The 20,727-nt window shown below is 40.5% G+C and overlaps 1 protein-coding gene across 1 annotated transcript in view; it reads left to right on the top strand.

Moving 5' to 3' along the window:
* The first annotated feature begins 1,436 nt into the window (after positions 1–1,436).
* PRR14L (proline rich 14 like) overlaps positions 1,437–20,727 on the top strand; it is a 41,375-nt gene continuing 22,084 nt past the window's right edge. Inside the window, exons 1-2 of the mRNA XM_090292135.1 lie at positions 1,437–1,942; positions 12,834–12,906. Of these exons, the coding sequence (XP_090148261.1) occupies positions 1,472–1,942; positions 12,834–12,906 (544 nt within the window). The 5' untranslated portion in view covers positions 1,437–1,471. The remainder of the gene's footprint in view (positions 1,943–12,833; positions 12,907–20,727) is intronic.

The raw sequence follows: 20,727 nt of genomic DNA, 5'->3' as shown, positions 1-20,727 counted from the left end.
TTGTTTAGGGTTAGGGAAAGCATCAAAAATGAAAGCATGCAGTGTTCTTATTTGGTTAACTTAATTCCCACCTTGGTCAGGTCGAAGCGGGTTTTACGGAAACTGCATGCATAATTGGTAGACTAAATTGGAAAGGTTTCCGAGCTCTGTGTGAGTGAGTGTGTTTGTGTGTGTTTTGACTACTTTAATCATCTAGTATTATGAACTACTTAGATGTAACTTTTCAGCAAATAAGCTGTGTTTCCATCTCCCAATGCAAAAAATTAAACATTCCCATTTCAGGTGAAGTCCCCTGAGCATCTCCCTTCTTCTCTCAGATAACCATGTAATATTTTAGGCAGGTCATTTTTAAACTCTTCAGGTGTGATTTTAAAGATTTCGTTTATTTAATTTTAGAGAGAGGGGACGGTAGGGAGAAAGGGAGAGAAATAACTATGTGCGAGAGATACGATGATCAGTTGTCTCTCTCATGCCCCCAGTGGGGACCTGGCCTGCAACCCAGGCATGTACCCTGAGTGGGAATCAAACCAGTGACCTTTTGCTTCACAGGCCAGCACTCAGTCCACTGAGCCACACCAGCCAGGGCTTCAGTTGTGATTTTAAAGTCTATAATGGGAAGATGATAGATACCCTACTTAGCTCCCAGATTTATTGTGAGAATCAAATGAGTCGTGTCCGTGAAGGCACTTAGAAAATCTCAAGGTGCTGAATAAAAGTCAAGAATTCTGTTAAAGAATTCTTGTGCCAGCTTGCATAGATAGAACTCAAGTGTTTGGTAAGCGCTGAAGGAATGGAATTCCATTCTCCCAGGGCTTCTTTCAGAAAGTATCTTAATGAAGAAGAGCCAGTGAATCAAATTCTTCAGAGTCCCTGAGTGTATACTCATTCAGCAAATATTTATTGAGTACCTATGTGTCAAGTACTTATTTCAGACAGTGGAGATATAGCAGTGAACAAAACGAGCAAGGTTCATGCCCTGAAAACAAGTATACAACTGTTTCGATCCTCTAGTTTACTTCAGGTCTATGCCTTGGATGCTTAGACATGTCTTATTCTCAACTGTTTGCTGGCTCTCCAGATTTAAATTTGAATTGAGATTAGACAAATACCTATGAAGAGTTTAAGGAATTTATTTTTTTCACAAATTCAGTTATTTTTTATTGAATTTATTGGGGTGACGTTGGTTAATAAAATTATATAGGTTTCAAAGGTATAATATCATAATACCTTATCTGTATGTTGTGTGTGTTCACCACCCCAAGCCCACAAATTCAATCTGTTAAGGACAGTTTTTTTGGTGCCAAGTAATGCTGGCATTTGAGGTAGAATTTATTGTCCTTATTTTTGCCGGATTGAGCTGAGACAGCTTTCTTCTACCCTGAAAAGTTTTAAACTTTTATCCCTTCCTTTGATTTGTGTCAGGGTGAACCGTTTGATGTAAGACTTGACTCCATAATCTACATCTGCCCTAATGCTGTCATCTGGAGTAGAGACTCAGCCAGTTCCACTTGATTCCTCCATGTCTGCTGTGGTACAGGAATTATACTCTGAACTCCCAGTAAGTGTCTCCAAAGAGCTTCATGCTGACCCTGAGCCAAGTTTGATTCCAGATGTAAAACCTGGAGCCTCAAGCTCTCTTATAAGTCAGAGTAGGGCAGTGCCCTTGGAGCTACAGAGGACCCCTGCGGAAAGTTGTGAAGACACCTTTGAGACCTTGGATCATGGGGGAGAGCCTGGGCGGTGTGGGCTGGTGGACTCCACAGCAGGAGGCTCTGTGGCTTCTGGGATCTTGGATAGGAAAGAGAAAACCAAGAGCATGGAGCTAAAGGTCTTCAGAGATCAAGGGGACCAGGTGGAAATTGTAAGAGACCCCTGTGAGGGAGCAAAGGAAGACCCATGCCAGCATTCCACAGCCGCTGAAGAAAAGATCGGCTCAAGCCAGGTAAGAAATGAGATCTTGATTCAGATGAGTTGAGATGAATGACAGTTTCCTGGAGTAACACTTCACATGACAAAGTATGGATGCTGACAGGTAGCTTATAATTTTTTTCTTGAAACATTTCCAAAATATTGATTTTAGTATTAACTTTTTTTCTGATGATCTTTCAAAACATGTGCATCACATTAGACACTTGAAGAGAAGTGCCTATTTAATGAGAAAGTGTTACTTCTCTCAAGTAACAACTGTATGTGAAATGTTGAATCTCTTTGTGATAGTCATGTGGTATTGCTGCATCTGATTAATGATAATATGGAGTGAGATGTCACAGAGATGTCTTTGAGGGAGGCTGTTGATTCAGGTAGGGCTTCATAGGATGGATACCCTAAACAGATTGTCATATTTTGAAAGTGAGCCCTTAGTTTTGCAGGTTCAGAAACTTGACTTTTATTTTTTGCACATCAGAGGCAATGGTCTCCCAAGGACTGATGGCCGCTTAACCATTCATGAGAGGCTAAAGTACAAATCAGAAAGCCAGTTCTTTAATTAATACGTGGTAAAAAGTGGAATTATTACTTTGTAGGAAAAAGGAAATCAAATCTCTCTTTGTGAGTTTGAACTTAGAGTAAGAGAGGTTAGTTAGGTGAGACTAATGGTTAGTGAGCTGTGATAGACCCCAATTCCTAAAGGAATATACCTGCCAAGTGAACTAGAAAACTTTCTTTCTCCCCTGGATAGTGCCTTAGACCAGGAGTTAACAAACTTTTTGGTAAAGGGCCAGATAGTAAATACGTGTTTTTAGGCTTTGCAGGACACATGGTATCTGCCGAAACTTCTCAACTCTGCCATTGTAGAGTTGTAAAGTGAAAGCAAGCGTAGACTATATATAAATGGATGAGTGTGGCTATATAAATAAAACTTTGTTTATAAGCACAGGCTCTGGCCTGCAGGCTGTAGTTTGCCAACCCTTGCTCTAAATCCGCTAATAAATTTGTATGCTCTGGACTTCCTGGTCTAGGCTTCATTTTCCACCTGATAAATCCATCATTTCTTCGCAGTGTACAGGCCAGTTGATTATTGTAGTAGGCTGTGTATATTGACCCTAATTAGAAATGGATAAAGCATTAAGTAATGATGTAATAATCAGATTTTATCTTGTGAATATCTACTCTTAAAAACATAGTTAAATGAGTGAGGTAACAGATTCAGGATCTAAAAGTTTCTTCTTAATATGGTGGGCTGAGTCTTAACAAGATGGAAGTTTCTCAATGTAATATTCAGTATAAAATAAAATTATGCATATATACATTGTGAAGTATAATAATGAACCCAGCATAATATATCTACACATACGTACCACCCAACCTAAGAACTAGATTACGTTTCCTCTCTTCCTTTTTAAAAACTATCCCTCTTCTCCCTTCCAATTCCACCATAGGTAAATACTATGAATTTTTGTAAAGCAAAATGAAATTTAATAGATACAAATGTAAGATTTTGTACTTGCTTCCATAAATTGCACTCCACAAGTGAAAAAAAGCGGTATTTATGGAGAAACAGAAGACCTACAGGTTTTAGCGGGTCACTTAGAATTAACTTTGTGGTATGGCTGCCAAGGAAAGCCACTTTGCTCTTAATATGCATTAAAAGAAATGTGTTTCCTGGACTGAGAGGTGGTGGTTGTGCTCTGTTGTGTTCTGGTTTTCCTGTAGCTAGAGTAAGCATCATACTGAGTCCCCTCTCCCCACAGTGCTCTGATGAGCTCAAGATGCCACCGGGGTTGGGTGGGTGGGGGGTGAGAGGAGAAGCAAGAAATGTGTCAGTATTGGGGTTCCTGGCCAAAGAGGGTCCTGTCCCCTTCTCCTTATGCTGAGCCTGGTGTCATGTGGAAGGCGTATAGAAAAGCAGGAATGTATTCCTGGATAAAAATTCACACTAATGGCACAACCTGAAAACACATCAGTGGAGACCACGTTGCTGGGCATGTTTTCTTATAAAAGAGAAAAATCAAGAGAAGCCTTTAAGAATTTGGGGGCTGTTAAGCAGAAGTGCCTCTCGGCTCAGCAGAAGACATGGCAACGATAGCTCCTAAGCATTCTTAGGTTACAGGACTCTTTGGAAATCTGAATGAATATTGCAGACCTTTCAGAAAAGCAGACATGCCATTTCAGAAGGTTTGCAGAGCCCTGATGTCCTTGGACCTCGAGATAAGAACTCTTGCTAGATTGGCAAAACACCACAAATATAGTCAAAAGGCACTGACAAATTGGGAGAATGTAATTGCAACGTGTATCACAGATTGAGGGGCTTATATTTCTAATATATGAAGAAATCTCTAATTGAGGAATGAAAAACCCAATAGAAAAATGGAAGAAAGACTTGGATAATTCACTGTGTGTGTGTGTGTGTGTGTGTGTGTTGTACTTCAACACATAGATGGTGAACCCCACTCATAATTAGAGATGCAAATTTAAACAACATATGATAACACATTTTACCTATGAGAATGGTGAAAATGAAAAACTATTACAACATGTCTGGTTGGCAAGGCTGTGAGGAAAAAGGTATTCTCACACGTTACTGGAGGGAATGCATACTGATAGAGCCTTTCAGAAGAGAACGTTGGCTGCACCTGGCGAAAGTACACCTGCCCTGACCTGTTGACCTAGTACTCTCACTGCTAGGTATCTACCCTGAAGATACACATTCAACGATGTAAAAATACGTATACACAAGGTTATTTTTTGAAACGTTATTTATTATTGAAAAATATCGGAAGCAACCTAAATGTTCACATATAGGAGAGCGGTTGAATTAACTATAGTATATAATAACATCCATACATGACTAAATGTATCATGGGAGCCTAAATTGGACCCTGATCCTGCAAAAGGACATTATGGACCCATTAAGAAAATTTAAGATCTATAGATTAGTTAATGTATTATTATTAATTTACTGGTATTAATCATTGTACTGTGGTTATGTAAAATGTTAACATTAGGAAAAGCTGAATGAAGACTACAGAAAAATATTTGAACAGTATCTGCAGTTTTTTTGTACATATGAAAGATTCTAAATCAAATGTTTAAAAACATTTAAAACTTAAAAAATATAATGCTAAAGGGTGACAATTTAACTCCATATGAGAGGTACTTTTTAACAGCAAGGCAAGTATTAGGTTGCTTGGACAAGTCATGTTTATGAAGAGGCTGAGTGACTATGTCAGGAGTATAGCAAAGGGGATTCTAGTTTAGACAAGCAACCTCAGAGGTGTTCTTTTCCATCCTGAGATGCTGTGATTTTTCCAGTAGTCTTCTATTTGCCTTTAGCAGCATTCCACAAAGTTTTTTGTTTTTTTTTTCCTTCAGCTTTTTCTCATCTCAAACCAGCAAGAGGCCCACCCACGATTGGGCACTGGTTCAGGTTTGGGGGAAAGTACTGAAAGATTACCACTTGATCACCTTCTTGTTCCCTCTGGACCCAAATTAGTCAAGGCAGAAAAGGTAGTGACTTCGGTGGAGCCCATCTCCAATAATAACTTGACATGATTGAGAAAGATGGCCACCTAGGCTTTCCAGGCATGTGCTGCATGAATTGAATGAATTTAACAAAGTCGGCTTGGTGAATTTCACAGTTCATGGAGAAAAAAGGCACCAATATTTAGAACTGTGAATTTACACTCCTCTATATCTTTGGCTCTGATGAAATCGAAACCGGTTTTTAAAAATATTTTGGTCATTTATGTAATCTCTCTTAAAGTAGTGGGGTTTGTTGTTGTTAAAGCAACAAAATACATGTTATTTTATGAAGCAACTTCTTTTTAAATGTTGGTATTAACTTGTTTTTTCTATTTTATTGTGGTAAAATACACCATTTTATTGATTTTTAAGTGTACAGTGTAACAGTCACCACCATCTATTTCCAGAACTCTTTTCGTCTTCCCAAGCTGAAACTGTACCCTTAAACAGTATCTCTCCATGACCGCCTCCCCCAGCCCCTGGCGACCACCACTCCTTTCTGTCTATGGACTGACTGCTCTAGGTACCTCATATAAGTGGAATCATATAGTCTTTGTCCTTTTGTGACTGCACTTAACATTTTTAAAAGATCTATTTAAAAGTATTCTAATTATGAAATATTTCAATCATGAAAAGGTAAACCAGCAAAAAATAATTCTTTCCTGTCTTATGATTATGGCAGAAAGGTATAAAAACATGTAACTAATAATTTTGTGCTTTGATCAGGGACACTTTTATTAGGGAAGGGAGAAGAAGGGGGAACAGGAAGGGGAAGTATCTGGAAACAGACCATGGAAGGGACAGCTGCGTGAGATGAACTGAATGACGAAAGACTGGATTCGGTTCTGAACTCCACACGTGTAGAGAAGCAAGGTCGAAAACTGCGTTGCATGCAAACGTTACCAAACAGAATGTGGGAAAGATTGGTCTTGTTCAAGAATAAGATATAAGAAGGAAAAAAAAAAAAAGATATAAAGAGATGGTATGTGACCTCCTAACCAGATAACTTTTCATGTTGTCCTTGGGTTTTTGGTTTGTTTTGTTGGTGCTTAGATATAAGCTGTAGGGTGGTAAAATTTTTATGTTTTGCTCCCCACCCCACCCATAGTGGTAGCTGTGCCTGGGTTGACTATGTTGTAAAAGCTTTGGTTCCAGGCAGGATACAGTACTTTAATCATGCAGTTCTCTTAAATAACTCATTGCGGGGGAATGTTATGAAATGTCTTTCCCAGCTAACATGATCAATGCCTTATGTTAAGCCACCGGTTGTTTCTCTGAATTGGGATACATGGAGGAAAACTCCTTTTTATTAAGCTTTGTAAAGATAAGTTAAAGTTACTATTCTACAGCTTTTCCTTTTGAAATATACCAGTGAAGGGAAAGTGAAGGATCCATCTAGAAATACAAAAGTTTCTTTATTTTCAGTGTTCTTTGCTATGAACATAATGATGACTATTTCCACAAATGTCAGAAAGTATCTCATTTGCTCCGTATTGTGAACCTGTTATTGCATAATGCAGTATATAGGCAGTCCCGTCTGAAGATGAGGGGCGGGGGTGGGCAGTCATCTGCCTCTGCCTCTAGCTCAAGAAGCTCAAATTTGGAGGAGCCCAGCAGGGTCTGGTTTCAAGCAGGGCTCATGTCTTAGAGATACATCAGGCCCTGAGGAGATTCTGACTACCCTGCTTATAAAAGCTGAAGAGCCTGATATATATTCGTTTTCCCCGTTAAATATTTGTGTTTTTCTGGCTCTAAACTAGTCTCATAGGAATGAATCAGAAAATTGCATTCCCCCCCCAGGACATACAGCCAATTCTTAATGGCAAATAAGATTACAGATAAACAGTAAGAATGGTTTTTAAGACCCTCCTAAAATCTGCCAAAACTTTGAAGAAGTATCAGAAGTTAACTTTGATTCCAAAGCACTGGGCAGGGAGATGACATGACATGACAGGGAGATGTTAGATGGGCAAGGCAAAGAATTTATTTGCTGTCAGTTTGAAAAACAAGCCACACTATTACATGGTATTTCTTATGTTCTGTTGTTGGCAGAATGCTGTAAACTATAGCAATTATCTCACTTGGTGTTGAAAAGAGGGATCCATGGGAATTTTATCTTGGGTCTATTCGTTCAAGACAGATTTTGCAGGAAATGTTAGTACGATAATGATCAGATGTCGATACTTAACAAAATCTAGAGGTAGAGAGAAATGTTTAGGATTTTACCTCCTAAAAGTTAGAATATTTAGCTGATAAAATATTGTAGGAAAAGGAAATTGTGTCTGATAAGTTCTGTGAGTGTTCATTATATGATTGGCTGACCTTGAGGGGTGAGAGGAGTTACAGGATTCTTAGGCTATATGTCCATTGTTTTTCAGTGACTCTCATGTGCACTAGAGGCCCCCAGATTGGTTAGCGCTCCCACCTGATCTGGAGATTGACCACCTCCGTGATGGTGGTGGTGGTAGTGGTCGTTAGGGTGTCCCTTGCATCTGACCTCAGCCTCCCACTCTGTCTGCTTTTCAACCCAGTCAATTTCTGATTGTATCTGAAACCTCAAACCTTGTAGGGGTTCCAGCCCTCTCTGAGGGGTGACTTCACTTTCTTAACTCAGAACCCTTTAAGAGAAGTCAGCAAGGCAGGTGGAGAGTGGAATCACTCCTAGCTTCTGCTTCTCTCCTTCCCTGTTAGGAACCATGGCTAACCCAGGAGAAGGGGAAATGGCTTTAGAAGTCAGCATGGCACTCCAGCAGAGTATTTTGGGGCCTCCAACTAAGGACACCTACTTAGAGCAGCAGGTGGGGCAGGACTGGAACCCCAGCAGCCCTTCCAGGGACCAGAGCCAGTGGGGTTAATTGCACAAGCTCACCAGGATCCTTTGGAATCTGAAGGAACCTGTATGTCGCTGGCGTGGGCTTAGCTCTCACTTTACAGAAGCTCTTGAAGGCCCAGAAAAGTTGAGGGTAGTCACACAAAAAAGGATAACAAGTGTCTAAGGTCTAATGAATAGTAGGAGCTTCTGCTCATGGAGCATCCAGTCCCGACAGGCCATCTTGCTAGGTGTTTGTGCAGTTGCCATTTTATTCTTGCAGCCACCTGTAAGCTTGCTCTCAGCGCTGTGTAGCGAGTATGTGGGAGTCCTGAGGTTGGAACAGAGTCCTTCTGACTCATCTCATAATCCTTCATACTGGCACTCTGCCTTTTCCATAAAGTATTAACCTGAAAAAATATTCTAAATAGCATCTAATCACACACCTCATTCAGCCTGAGAACTGGAAAAGTGAAGAGTAGTATCATTTTGGGAAAAGGATCAAATACAACTGTAAATAAAGGTGTTTTCTTAACCTCTTATTTTGGAATAATTTGAGACTTACAGAAAACGTTGCAAAAATAGTACCAAGAATTCCAATATACCCTTCATGCTGATTCCTCACATGTTAACATTTTGTCACATTTGCTTTTTTTCCTGAATAATTTAAGAATATTGTTGCAGACATGATGCCTAAATACTTCAAAGTGTATTTCATAACAAACAAGGACATTCTGTTACATGTCCACAGTCAAAATCAAGAAATTAACACTGATCTAAGTACCTTAATCTATGGACTACTAAAATTTGACCAGTAGTCACACTGATGTTTTTTGTAGCAAAAGAAAATAAAATGGTTTTCTTGATCTAGGAAAAATCCATGATCACTTGTGACAGTCAGTTGTCATGTCTCTTTAGTCTCCTTTAATCTGTCACAGTTCCTTAGCCCATGACCTTAACACTTACAAAGAGTATAGGCCATTTATTTTGTAGGAATTCTCTTAATTTGAATTTGTCTAATGTTTCCTCATGATTAGATTATGCATTTTATGCATGATTTGTTATGCATTTGAGGGGCAGGAATCCACAGAAGTGATGCTGGTTTTCAGTGAATCCTTTCAGGAGGCACATGGCATTGGGGTACTTCATTCCTGGGGAGGTAAACTTCTCTGTCACTTGGTTCAGGTGGGGTTGCCAGGTTTCTCCACTATGAAGTTACTGTTTTCCCCTTTGTAATTAAGTATCTTGTGGGGAAATACTTTGAGACTATATACATATTCCTATTTCTCAAAACTTTTAACCACTAGTTTGAACATCTGTTGATGATGTTTGAGATAATTTTTGCTTGAGATAATTATTACTGTGATTATTGCCAAATGGTGATTTTCTAATTCCACCCTTCTGTAGTGAGTAAGAGCTTTCCCATCTCCCCATTTACTAATAAATGTGTGAATTCTGGCATCATGCTAGAATTCATACATTTTTGCAAACATGGTAGTGTTAACACATAAGTTACCTGGAAAATAATTGTTTCTAAGTTCATGCTCTGCTGAAGTACTCCACACTAAAGCTTTATGGGAAAATGAAAGAATAGTCTGCTTTATATGTTAGTCCATGCTAGTCCTCATCTTCATTTCAATTATGTTTTATTTCTGCCTCTGTCCACCTATCCTTGCTATTGCTTTTGCCTTCTCCTCCTCATGGGTTCTCGTTCCACCACAGAACTTTGCTTAGAGTGCAAATGGCTTTTCTTTCTTTCTTTCTTTCTTTCTTTCTTTTTTTGGTGGGGTGTTTTAAATATTACAAGAATTATTAAAAGTTGTAACAATGATTTCACTGTGTGTAGATTTAGATGACTGCCATGTGAGAACCTTGTGCTTACCGATTAAATCACTATGGAAAAAACTTTTTTAATCTTAAGACGGGGGAAAAATGTCCCCAGAAGTAGTTTAGTGTGAGTGTCCATCTTTGGTCTGTCAGAGTCTCCCAGCTGATAATCCCGCTAGAACCCTAACTTTATGGGGCTCCAAGCCATTTGCTGCCATGATGTGCACATTATGAGTTGCCTCTTCCCAATTTTCTGAATTCCTTCTGTAGGAGGAAGCTGGTTGTTGCTGATGATGTTTTCCCTTATCCCCTCCTCCTATGAAGGGGGATGAAAAGGAAAAAAAAAATAGCCCTTCTAAGAAGTTTAGGGAGAAACTTGGGGGAAGAATATTGAGAATGTATTTAGAATGGTTAGGAACTGAGATACATCGACTATCCTGATAGTTTCCTTTCAGTCAAAATTAAAATTGCATTGGAGCAGTTTGTTTCTTGATTCAGAAGGTATTTATAGAGTTTTGTGTGGATCTACAGGTCAACATTTTAACCCCTGTTTTCCCGATCTTAGGAAACTTGGCTTTTCAAGCTCAAATTCCGGAGAAGTGCAAGTTTTTCTCACTGGGAACACAGTTTTCATTGAGTTATATCTGATGTTTGTTTTTGACTAACTTTTGGCATCTGAATCCAAAAATGACCCGTTTTTCTCTATCATGTCAACTTTTTAAGGTACAGAATACACTCTCTTTGTCCCAAAAATCATACAAAATATCCATACAAAGGAAAATAAAGGAAAAATTACCTGAATATACTGTTTATTTAGTTATTTTATTCATATAAAGGCTGTATATTGTTACTGTAAGTCAAATTGTGTACGAGTAGTCAAGTTCTGCTACCAAACGTACATATTAAGCTATTTTATCTTTTCAAACGACAGGCTAGGAAATGCCAAAATGAGATACTTGGAACAGTCTCCTTCAGTTGGCAAAGCTTTCACAAATTACTTCATGAGACCTGGTTTTATGTGCAGAGGTGGGATTATAATGTTCTTTCTGTCAACAAGTGGCTCATGTAGAATGTTTGGATCACCAGGTTTGAGGTCAGATCTTAGAGGCCAATTCAACTCCACCCAGTGCTCTCACAAGCTCTGCTGTCCCACATACACAGGAAACAGGGATACTTGGTGTATCTGCGTTGCTGACCAAGAAGGAAGCAGACCATTTTAAGGTCAACAGAGATGATCCAGTTGTGCTTGTGATATTGCCACAGATTGATCAATGACTCTTTATGTCTTCATATTCTGCACAAAAACAAACGGAATGGCCAATTGGGACTGCACCAAATAAATTGCTGTTGTGGAGGAGGACACACTTCAAGCTCCGCTTCAAGCTATTGATGAACAGTCGCCATTCAGTTGCGTTATAGATTGGAATTCCCAATTCCCCCATTAAACCATGTAGGTTATAGCAATACACAAAGCCACCGTCTCTTCGGAAGTACTGCAGAAATGCACTTTTTCTTGATTGAAAGTAGGATGCCTTCGCTCCTTTTTCAAGCAAGTTTTTCTCATGCACTCTTGATGCTAGGAGTTCTGAAGCCTTTTAGGATAGTCCCAAATCTCTTGCCAAATCATTCAACTCATGCTCATCAAATCCCTTACAAACTGAGTCATCTTCAATTTCAAAATCTTCATCGTTGCTGTCACTTAGTTCTTCATACTCCTGCTGTTTTTCAAAAGAGGGTAGTTCAATGAAAACTGGCACTGGGATTTCAGCTGAATGAGGCACATGGCAAATAGCTGATGGTTGACTAGGATACTCTATTTTACATTTATTTTTCTTGTTATATCCTGACGTTTTTACTATACAAAAGTAACAGTCACTTGAATGATCTCTGAGCTCTCACCAAACCATAGGTATACCAAATGGCAATTTATCACGTGTTCCCTTCATCCACATCCATAAACTCTCAACACACTGCTTGCACACCTTGTGAGGGACCCAAGACTTACCTTGATCACCAAGTTTTACTTAAAAATATGCAAAATAGGCTTGCCTCACAAATGCGCTGATGTTTGTCCTTTGACTGGGAATGGTGAAACTGCCAGAGATGTAACAAAACAAGTCAGGGTTGTTTAGGCACGACAAGAAGTAGCAGAGGCAGACGTGATCTGAAGGAAAGGAAATAAGTACGTATGTAAATAAAAAAACAAATTCTGCTAACTCCTTGTATACAGACAAGAACTCGGACTACACTTTGGAAAACGATTCACAATATAGAGCAGCACACAACCTCTCACCACACTGTCTCATGTGTAACTGAATAGCCTAGCAAGTATAAACCTGTCGCTGGTCTCCAAGGTTGTCCCCCACTCCTCCCCTATTGGTTTGCTCTCAGCCAATAGGAGAGCACTAGTGCTTCCTTCGATCCAGGCTAGACCCAGCCTAGAGTGGTCACGTTAAGATAAGCTGTACAGAAAAAACTTGATGTGATAGAAGAAAACTAACTGCAGTTTTGATATCAGCATGCTGATTTAAGTCTAAAACAGCTGAAAAATCGAACTCAACAGGAATTATGTTAAAAATTGTTCCCCTATATTTAAATTTGACGTTTCCTTCAGTTCCCAATATTTGTGACCCCTGGTAAATTTCTGGAGTCATAAAGAAGTCTCTCAGAGGATAATTTATATTCATGAACTCAAGTATCTCTGAATCCTCCCTGACTGCTGATTTTCTTACTGCAGGAGGACCTCCTGATGTCGTTGCACAAAGAACTTTTATGCATGGACGTCCCTGAAGGTTGTCTGAGGAGCAAAGGTATTTACTTCTCTCAAATCTTTTCCTTTTCCTTTTCCACTCATGCATTGTTTTAGTTCATAGTTTGCATTTTTCATTGGGAATGTAAGGATTGTAGGCCTTTGCAAGGTGGACTTGACTATAGAAATTCTTGATATTGCCCATAGACATACTTGAAGACCCCTAGTATTAAAAGAACAGTGTTTTGTTTTTGACAGTAGTAGCTTCCCACTCTTTCTATAATGATTCTCTTATTGACAGTGTTTTAGATCTTAATTGCGATGTGTAATCTTTTATTTAAATTTATAAAATGAAACTGCTTGTTTGGAAGGGTTAATGTGAACAAGGGAGGAATCCACCCTGTACATCAGCACTGTGCCAGTGCATCTGGTCCTGTCTCCTAGGCAGGGGTGGGAGAAAGTGTTCCCTCTAGGCTGTCTTGAGAGTTTTCAAAGGTATTTCATTTCCATTACCTCATTTTGTTCCTCAAAACAATGGTTGGATATAGGCATCGGAGATGCTGCCTTTAGTTAGTTTGATCGATTGAGGAGGGAGCTGAGGCCCAGAAGAGAATGTCTTCTTCCCCTGTCCCAAGCTGAAAATAATCATAGGTAACTTTCGAGAGGACTATATGTATCGTCGTCGGCAGCCGTCCGTCTCGAGAGACGATGGTGTAGCTTCTTAAGAGTCCATCTGCACCGCCGAGAATGGCTGTGCAGTCGGACTCAGGAGTGACACGGTATCTGTCTCCTCCCGTGTTGAATTGACATTGAATTGACATCTTGCGATGACGCTGGAGTGTCCTCTCCAGTGAAGCTGAAGCTACAGAGCCTGGGCAGGGTGATATGGAGGGGTCTGCTGTTGCCCATGCAGCAGACCCCCCCTCTCTTCGCAGCTGAAAGATCCAAGGGAAAGACGGAGTCAATACAGCTTGGCTTCAGGTGCGCCGCAGGAGTTGCCGGTGTTGACTACAACTCAAACCGCCTTAGGGACTCCGGCTCCGGATTTTCTGTCGGGGTTTACTCCCTTAGCCTTTCCCCTGAAGAGGTATGCCGCAAGGCAGCGGAGGTTTTTTGGAGTCAGAGTTTTCCTTCTCTGACTATATGTATATATCATATAATTAAGGTTAATAATATAGAATAATCAGAACTGCAACAAAAAAAGAATAAGACATAGGAAATAAGTTTAATTATATGACCCTGTTGTAGATCAGATTTGACTCTGCTTCTTGGCCTCCTGGACAGAAAAGGAAGTACAAATCGACTTACAAGAAAGGACACTTGTCCCAGTTTATCACCCTGCTTCCTGCTGCTGGGTGTTTTCTCTGGGCTCAAAGGCTTGGCTGTCCAGAATAGATTAAAGCTCTGAAGATGAGAAGTGTCGCTTTGTGTATACATCTCACCCCGTTCTCACGGCCTTACAAGGGACGCATTTAGTGCCACCACCCCTCCCCCGCCACATGATCTTTGTAGTGGGACTCCAGTATTGCTATATTGAATCTTTGGTGTGTTGGTATATTTTCACCCACATCTTAATCACAAATTTACTGTGTTGAATTACACTTTTATTTAACAACTGAACTGGCCCTTTAAACAGAAAAACCAGAATTATTTTCTATGAGGAAATTACCTTCTCAGACTTACTCAGTTACTCTCCCCTAAAGAACTGGTCCACTTTGAGCCATGGATAAGATGAGCTCTTCTGAAAAGTGTCCTCAGATAAATACTTTGTGGCACTTTTCTTCCTGTCTAATGCCATTCCTCTTTAATGACTTAAATTGGAAAGTGAATTGTTTTTCTCCCCCAAAGCCATTTGCGAGGTTCTATGTTTGAGATGGGGGTTTTACTAGAGCTTTTGGCAGCAAAGACCTAGTATCTGACTGATACATTCTTCCATTCAGTCCCCCAAGAACCTTCCAAGGTGTCCCTGTGTTACATATGAGGAAATGCATTTAGCTGTCCAGAGTCCCAGCCGGTCATAGCAAGGCAGAAGGGAACATTCTATGAAGGCAGATTTGTGAAAGAATTGAGCCCTTGGGAGCACAAAAGCAGGGCATGTGGCCACTGCGGGTCGGAATTAAACAGACGTACATGCTCTGCTGTAGTGTGGCCAGCATTTCAGTTTCCTTTGCCAGGGTCAAGATCAAGCATCTGCCAACTTTCCATTTATTAATGAATTGAGAAGTAAACTATGTTTCTTAGAAATCTAGTTGTATATTCTCTCTGGGGACCCCAGTAGCCAGAATTTTCACTCTGCCCAAGATCATAGCTGCTAGTCCTGAGCATATTACATTTAGTTATAAATGTGATAAGGAATGAATTTGGATCCCCTGCACTAAGTTGCTTAGTTAGTCAGCCTAGGCTGCTCCACTCTCCCCTTGGTGCTGTTTTTCCTTCTCTATAAATAATGTCCCATTCACAGTATTCCTAAGTTAGTATAGTATTACAGAATTTTGAGGTCCTATGCAGTCATGTCTGCTGTGGCTGATTTAGGTGAAAGAACAAACTTAATCCTTTAATAGGACTTTAGTGTTAACCAAAAAGTCTTTAATTGGTAGTATGCTATTTTGCATTTCATTCCTTACTTCTTTTTGTTTTTTCGTATATTTTATTTATCTTGCTGTTACAGTTGTCCCAGTTTTTCCCCCTTTGCCCCCTTCTGCCCAGTAATCCCTCTTCCCTCCAGCAATCCCTGCCCCCCACCACCTGTTCATGTCCATGGGTCGTGTGTGTGAGTTCTTTGGCTTCTTTCCTATACTATTCTTAACATCCCCCTGTCTATTTTGTTCTTACTAGTTATGCTTCTTAATTCCTGTACCATTTCCCCCACTCCCCCTTCCCCCTACCCAGCTGATAACCCTTGAGATAATCTCCATATCTATGATTCTGTTCCTCTTCTGGTTGTCTTCTTAGTTTGTTTTGGTTTTCATTTTTTAGATCAAGTTTTGATAGTAGTAAGTTTGTTGTCATTTTAATGTTCATAGTTTTGATCTTTTTCTTAAGTCCCTTTAACATTTCATGTAATAATGGCTTGGTGATTATGAATTCCTTTAGCTTTACCTTGTCTGGGAAGCAGTTTGTCCTTCCGTTCTAAATGATAGCTTTGCTGGATAGAGTAATCTAGGTTGTCGTCGTCGTCGTCGTCGGCAGCCGTCCGTCTCGAGAGACGATGGTGTAGCTTCTTAAGAGTCTATCTGCACCGCCGAGAATGGCTGTGCAGTCCGACTCGGGAGTGACACGGTATCTGTCTCCTCCCGTGTTGAATCGACATCTTGCGATGACGCTGGAGTGTCCTCTCCAGTGAAGCTGAAGCTACAGAGCCTGGGCAGGGTGATATGGAGGGTCTGCTGTTGCCCATGCAGCAGATCCCCCTCTCTTCGCAGCTGAAGGGTCCAAGGGAAAGACGGAGTCAATACAGCTTGGTTTCAGGTGCGCCGCAGGAGTTGCCGGTGTTGACTACAACGTCAAACCACCTTAGGGACTCCGGCTCCGGATTTTCTGTCGGGGTTTACTCCCTTAGCCTTTCCCCTGAAGAGGTATGCCGCAAGGCAGCGGAGATAATCTAGGTTGTAGGTCCTTGCTTTTCATCACATTGAATACTTCTTGCCAGTTCCTTCTTGCCTGCAAAGATTCTTTTGAGAAATCAGCTGACAGTCTTATGGGAGCTGCTTTGTAGATAACTCCCTGCTTTACTCTTGCTGCTTTTAAGATTCTCTCTTTAACCTTTGGCATTTTAATTATGATGTGTCTTGGTGTGGCCCTCTTTGGGTCAAACTTGTTTGGGACTCTGTGCTTCCTAAACTTGTATGTCTATTTCCTTTGCCAGATTAGAGAAGTTTTCTTTCATTATTTTTTCAAATAAGTTTTCAGTTTCTTGCTCTTCTTCTTTTCCTTCTGGCACCCCTACAATTTGGACATTGGTACATTTAAAGTTGTCCCAGAGGTTCTTAAGCCTCTCCTCGTTTTTTTTTTTGCATTCTTATTTCTTCTTTCTGTTATGGTTGAATGTTTAGATTTTCCACATGTTCCAGATTGTTTATTTGAATCTTGGCTTCCTTCCCTTCACTGTTGGTTCCCTGTATATTTTTATTTATTTCACTTTGTGTAACCTTCATGTCTTCCTTTATTTTTTTGCCATACTCAGTGAGTTCTCTGAGAATCCTGATTACCAGTGTTCTGAACTCTTCATCTGGTAGGTTGGCTATCTGTTTCTTTTAGTTCTTTCTCTGAGGTTTTGTTCTGTTCTTTCATTTGAGCCCTATTTCTTTGCCTTCTCAATTTGGTGACCTCCCTGTGTGTGTTTCTATTAGGTAGAGCTGCTTCTACTTCTTGCCTTAGTAGCATGGCCTGTGTAGCAAAGGCACCTGTAAATTGTGTGGGGCAGAGCTTTGGTAATTGACAGAGGGGAGCCACTTGCTTTACTGCTTTGTGGCTCTGTTTGTAGTGGGGGACTTGGAGAGGGGCAATGCCACTGCCTGGCTTCTGGCAATTTCCCCAGCACTTGCCCCATTTCCAGTCTCTTCACCCACTTCCTGTATGAGTTTGGCACCCTTCCAGTTGCTGTCCCGGGGTTTGGTACCTTCTAAGACCATGTGGCCCTCTAAGCGGCCAAAATTCAGCAGTTTCTTCCGCCACCCCAATCCCTGCTGGTTTTTATAGCCAGAGATAATGATGGTTTATCTTCCCAGTGCTGGAACCCTAGGCTGTGCGGTCTGACCTGGGGCTGGGATCACTCACTCCCAGAGTATCCCTCCCAATTTTTATCTACCATACATGAATGTGGGACCGTCCATTCCCCTGCCACGCTTGTCCAAGCCACACTGCCTCTCCGCTCCCCCATCTCTGCAACTCCACCCCTGCTGCCAATCTGGATGAATGTGGCTTCTTTAAATCCTTGGTTGTTGGGCTTGCATATAGTTCGATTTTCTGGTAGTTCTGGTTGTTATTTGTTTTTGAGGTCTGGTTGTAATTCTTTCTATGGTTGTTCGAGGAGACAAAGCATGTGTACCTACTCCTCCATCTTGACTGGAGGTCCTAATTCCTTATTTCTTGATTGCTATAGGACAGACCTAAGAGAAGCAGACTTGGGGGAGCGGTGACAGGTATTAGTTGAGGGGCCATTTCACAAAGCAAGAGTGTCCTCCAGTCAGGTACTCTGACTGGTACCTCTCCCTTTCGGCTATTCTGAGGTTTTTGTTTTGTTTGTTTTTAATTCTGAGTTTTACTGTGGCTGTTCCAGCATAATTTTCTGTTTAATATTTTACAGAACTGACATTTTCAAGTTTTGTTTTGTTCTCAGAGAGCTTCTTGTAACTGGGCTTCTTTGGGAAGGCTGTGTGTGGAAGACAGATGAAATAGGCACCAGGAATAAAACTAGTTTTAGGTCCCGCTAATTACTGTGGGACTTAGTTCCCACAGTACCAGTCTCTCTTAAGGCTCATTTGGGAAGTCTGAAATAGGAGGATCACCAGAGCCCTGGCTGGTGTGACGCAGTGGATTGAGAACCAAAGGTCTCTGGTTCAGTTCCCAGTTGGGAACATGCCTAGTTTGCGGGCCAGGTCCCCGGTTGGGGGCGAGCAAGCAGCAACCACACATTGATGTTTCTCTCACTCTCTTTCTCCTTCCCTTCCCTTCCCTAAAAATAAATAAATAAAAATATTAATTAAAAAAAGAAAAGAAAAGAACGTCACCAGAAATAGGAATAACATTATGGAAATACTTTTGGAAGCAGAGGTGAAAGCAATCAATGCAGGAAAAATTACCTTATGTAGAATTCTGGGGACTAGAGAGTTTAAATTTTTTAAGTGATTAAAGTTGAACCTACCTTTTAAAAATATTTTTGATTGATTTTTTTTTTTTTTGAGAGAGAAACATTGATTTGTTGATCTACTTATTTTTTTAAGATTTTGTTTATTTGCTTTTAGAGATGGGAAGAGAGGAAGAAAGGGAGAGAAACATCAGTGTTCCAAGAGATACATAATCAGTTGCCTCTCACATGTCCTCAAAGACCTCTATTTCTGTTGGGCGAGTAAGTTAAGCATCATAGTAGATGGAAGGAACCTATCAATAAAGCCCTTACACTTTACATACAGCTAGATTCTTATAGTTTATTAATTTCTTTATATACTTTGGAATGACTATGTCCTGTTTTATATTCCTTATTTATGTCATTCCCTTCCTATAATTTATTCTTTGGTGGATGAAAAGTTGAAAAATTATTTAGCACTACACCCATTTGTAGACAACATGGAAGAAGTCTTGGGGAACTAATTTGTTTTCTTTCTTTTCTTTCTTTCTTTTAAATTAAAATATATACCTACAATAAAATTTTCCCTTTTTGTGTGCCTACAGTTCTGTGAGTTTTCAAATAGTTGCATAACTACTACCACAGTCAAGATATAGAATATTTTCATCATCCCAGCACTGAATGTCACAGACTTCTTTTATAGATAGTCCCTCTTTCCAACTCCAGCCCTTATAGAAAACAGTGATCTGTTTTCTGGTCCTATACATTTTCCAGAATGTTCTATAAATGTAATAACACAGTAGAAGCCTTTGAGTCTGGTCATTTAGCATGGTGCATTTAAGATTTGTTCATGCTGCTGCGTGTATCAGTAGTTTATCACTTCTTATTGCTGAAAAGGATCCTGTCGTCTGGTTGTATCATAGCTGTTTATTTCCCAGTTGAGGGAAATTTGAGTCGTTTTTAGTTTTGGAAGTTATGTATAAAGCTTCTCTAGAGTTCCAGTTAAGGAGTTGAATTCTTTAATTTATTTGTAATTTGGAAAGCCAGATGTTCAGTGCTCAAAAGAAACTTAGGTGGTGAAAGCTTGTGCGTCTGTGCTATCTTCCTAATGATAGTAAGCCTTTGGGAACCTCCACAGGACAGCCTCCTTTAACAAGATATTCGTCGGCAGCCGTCCGTCTCGAGAGACGATGGTGTAGCTTCTTAAGAGTCTACCTGCACCGCCGAGAATGGCTGTGCAGTCCAACTCGGGAGTGACATGGTATCTGTCTCTTCCCATGTTGAATCGACATCTTGTGATGACGCTGGAGTGTCCTCTCCAGTGAAGCTGAAGCTACAGAGCCTGGGCAGGGTGATATGGAGGGTCTGCTGTTGCCCATGCAGCAGACCCCCCCTCTCTTCGCAGCTGAAGGGTCCAAGGGAAAGACGGAGTCAATACAGCTTGGCTTCAGGTGCGCCGCAGGAGTTGCCGGTGTTGACTACAACGTCAGACCGCCTTAGGGACTCCGGCTCCGGATTTTCTGTCGGGGTTTACTCCCTTAGCCTTTCCCCTGAAGAGGTATGCCGCAAGGCAGCGGAGGTTTTTTGGAGTCAGAGTTTTCCTTCTCTGATGTGCCCTGACTGGAAGATCGAACCAGCGACACTTAGCTCGCAGGCCGACGCTCAATCCACTGAGCCAAACCAGCCAGGGCTTTAACAAGATATTACAGTATTTAATTCTTTACATATCTTGTTGAGGATGAGATGTAGGATAAACCAAAACTGATGTCATATTTAGTTTCCGCAGTCTAGTCACCTGATTTTTTGATCCAGGGAAAGGTTTTGACAGAAGTGCTACTGAATCCTTGTCAACCCCTAACGTTTCTACTCCAAATTATGGTTATATGAATGTAACACGCCTCAAAAAGTCTTGGCGTTTTCTGATGTTACTTATATTTTAATTGGAGTGTAAGCACTTTTTCAAAAACAACTTCGTGATAAATTTCCATACCATAAAGTTAACCCTTTTAAAGTATGCAGTTCAGTGTGTTTTTTGTTTGTGTTTGTTTGTTTTTGTATACTTAAAGAGCTGTGTAGCCATCACCTTAATTTATTTGA

This window comes from Furipterus horrens, unplaced genomic scaffold, assembly GCF_987537825.1.
Source record: "Furipterus horrens unplaced genomic scaffold, mFurHor1.1.pri manual_scaffold_11, whole genome shotgun sequence".
NCBI classification, from domain to species: Eukaryota; Metazoa; Chordata; class Mammalia; order Chiroptera; family Furipteridae; genus Furipterus; species Furipterus horrens.
The sequence above is the reverse complement of the archived record's forward strand: the minus strand, read 5'-3'. Positions and strand labels throughout refer to the sequence as shown.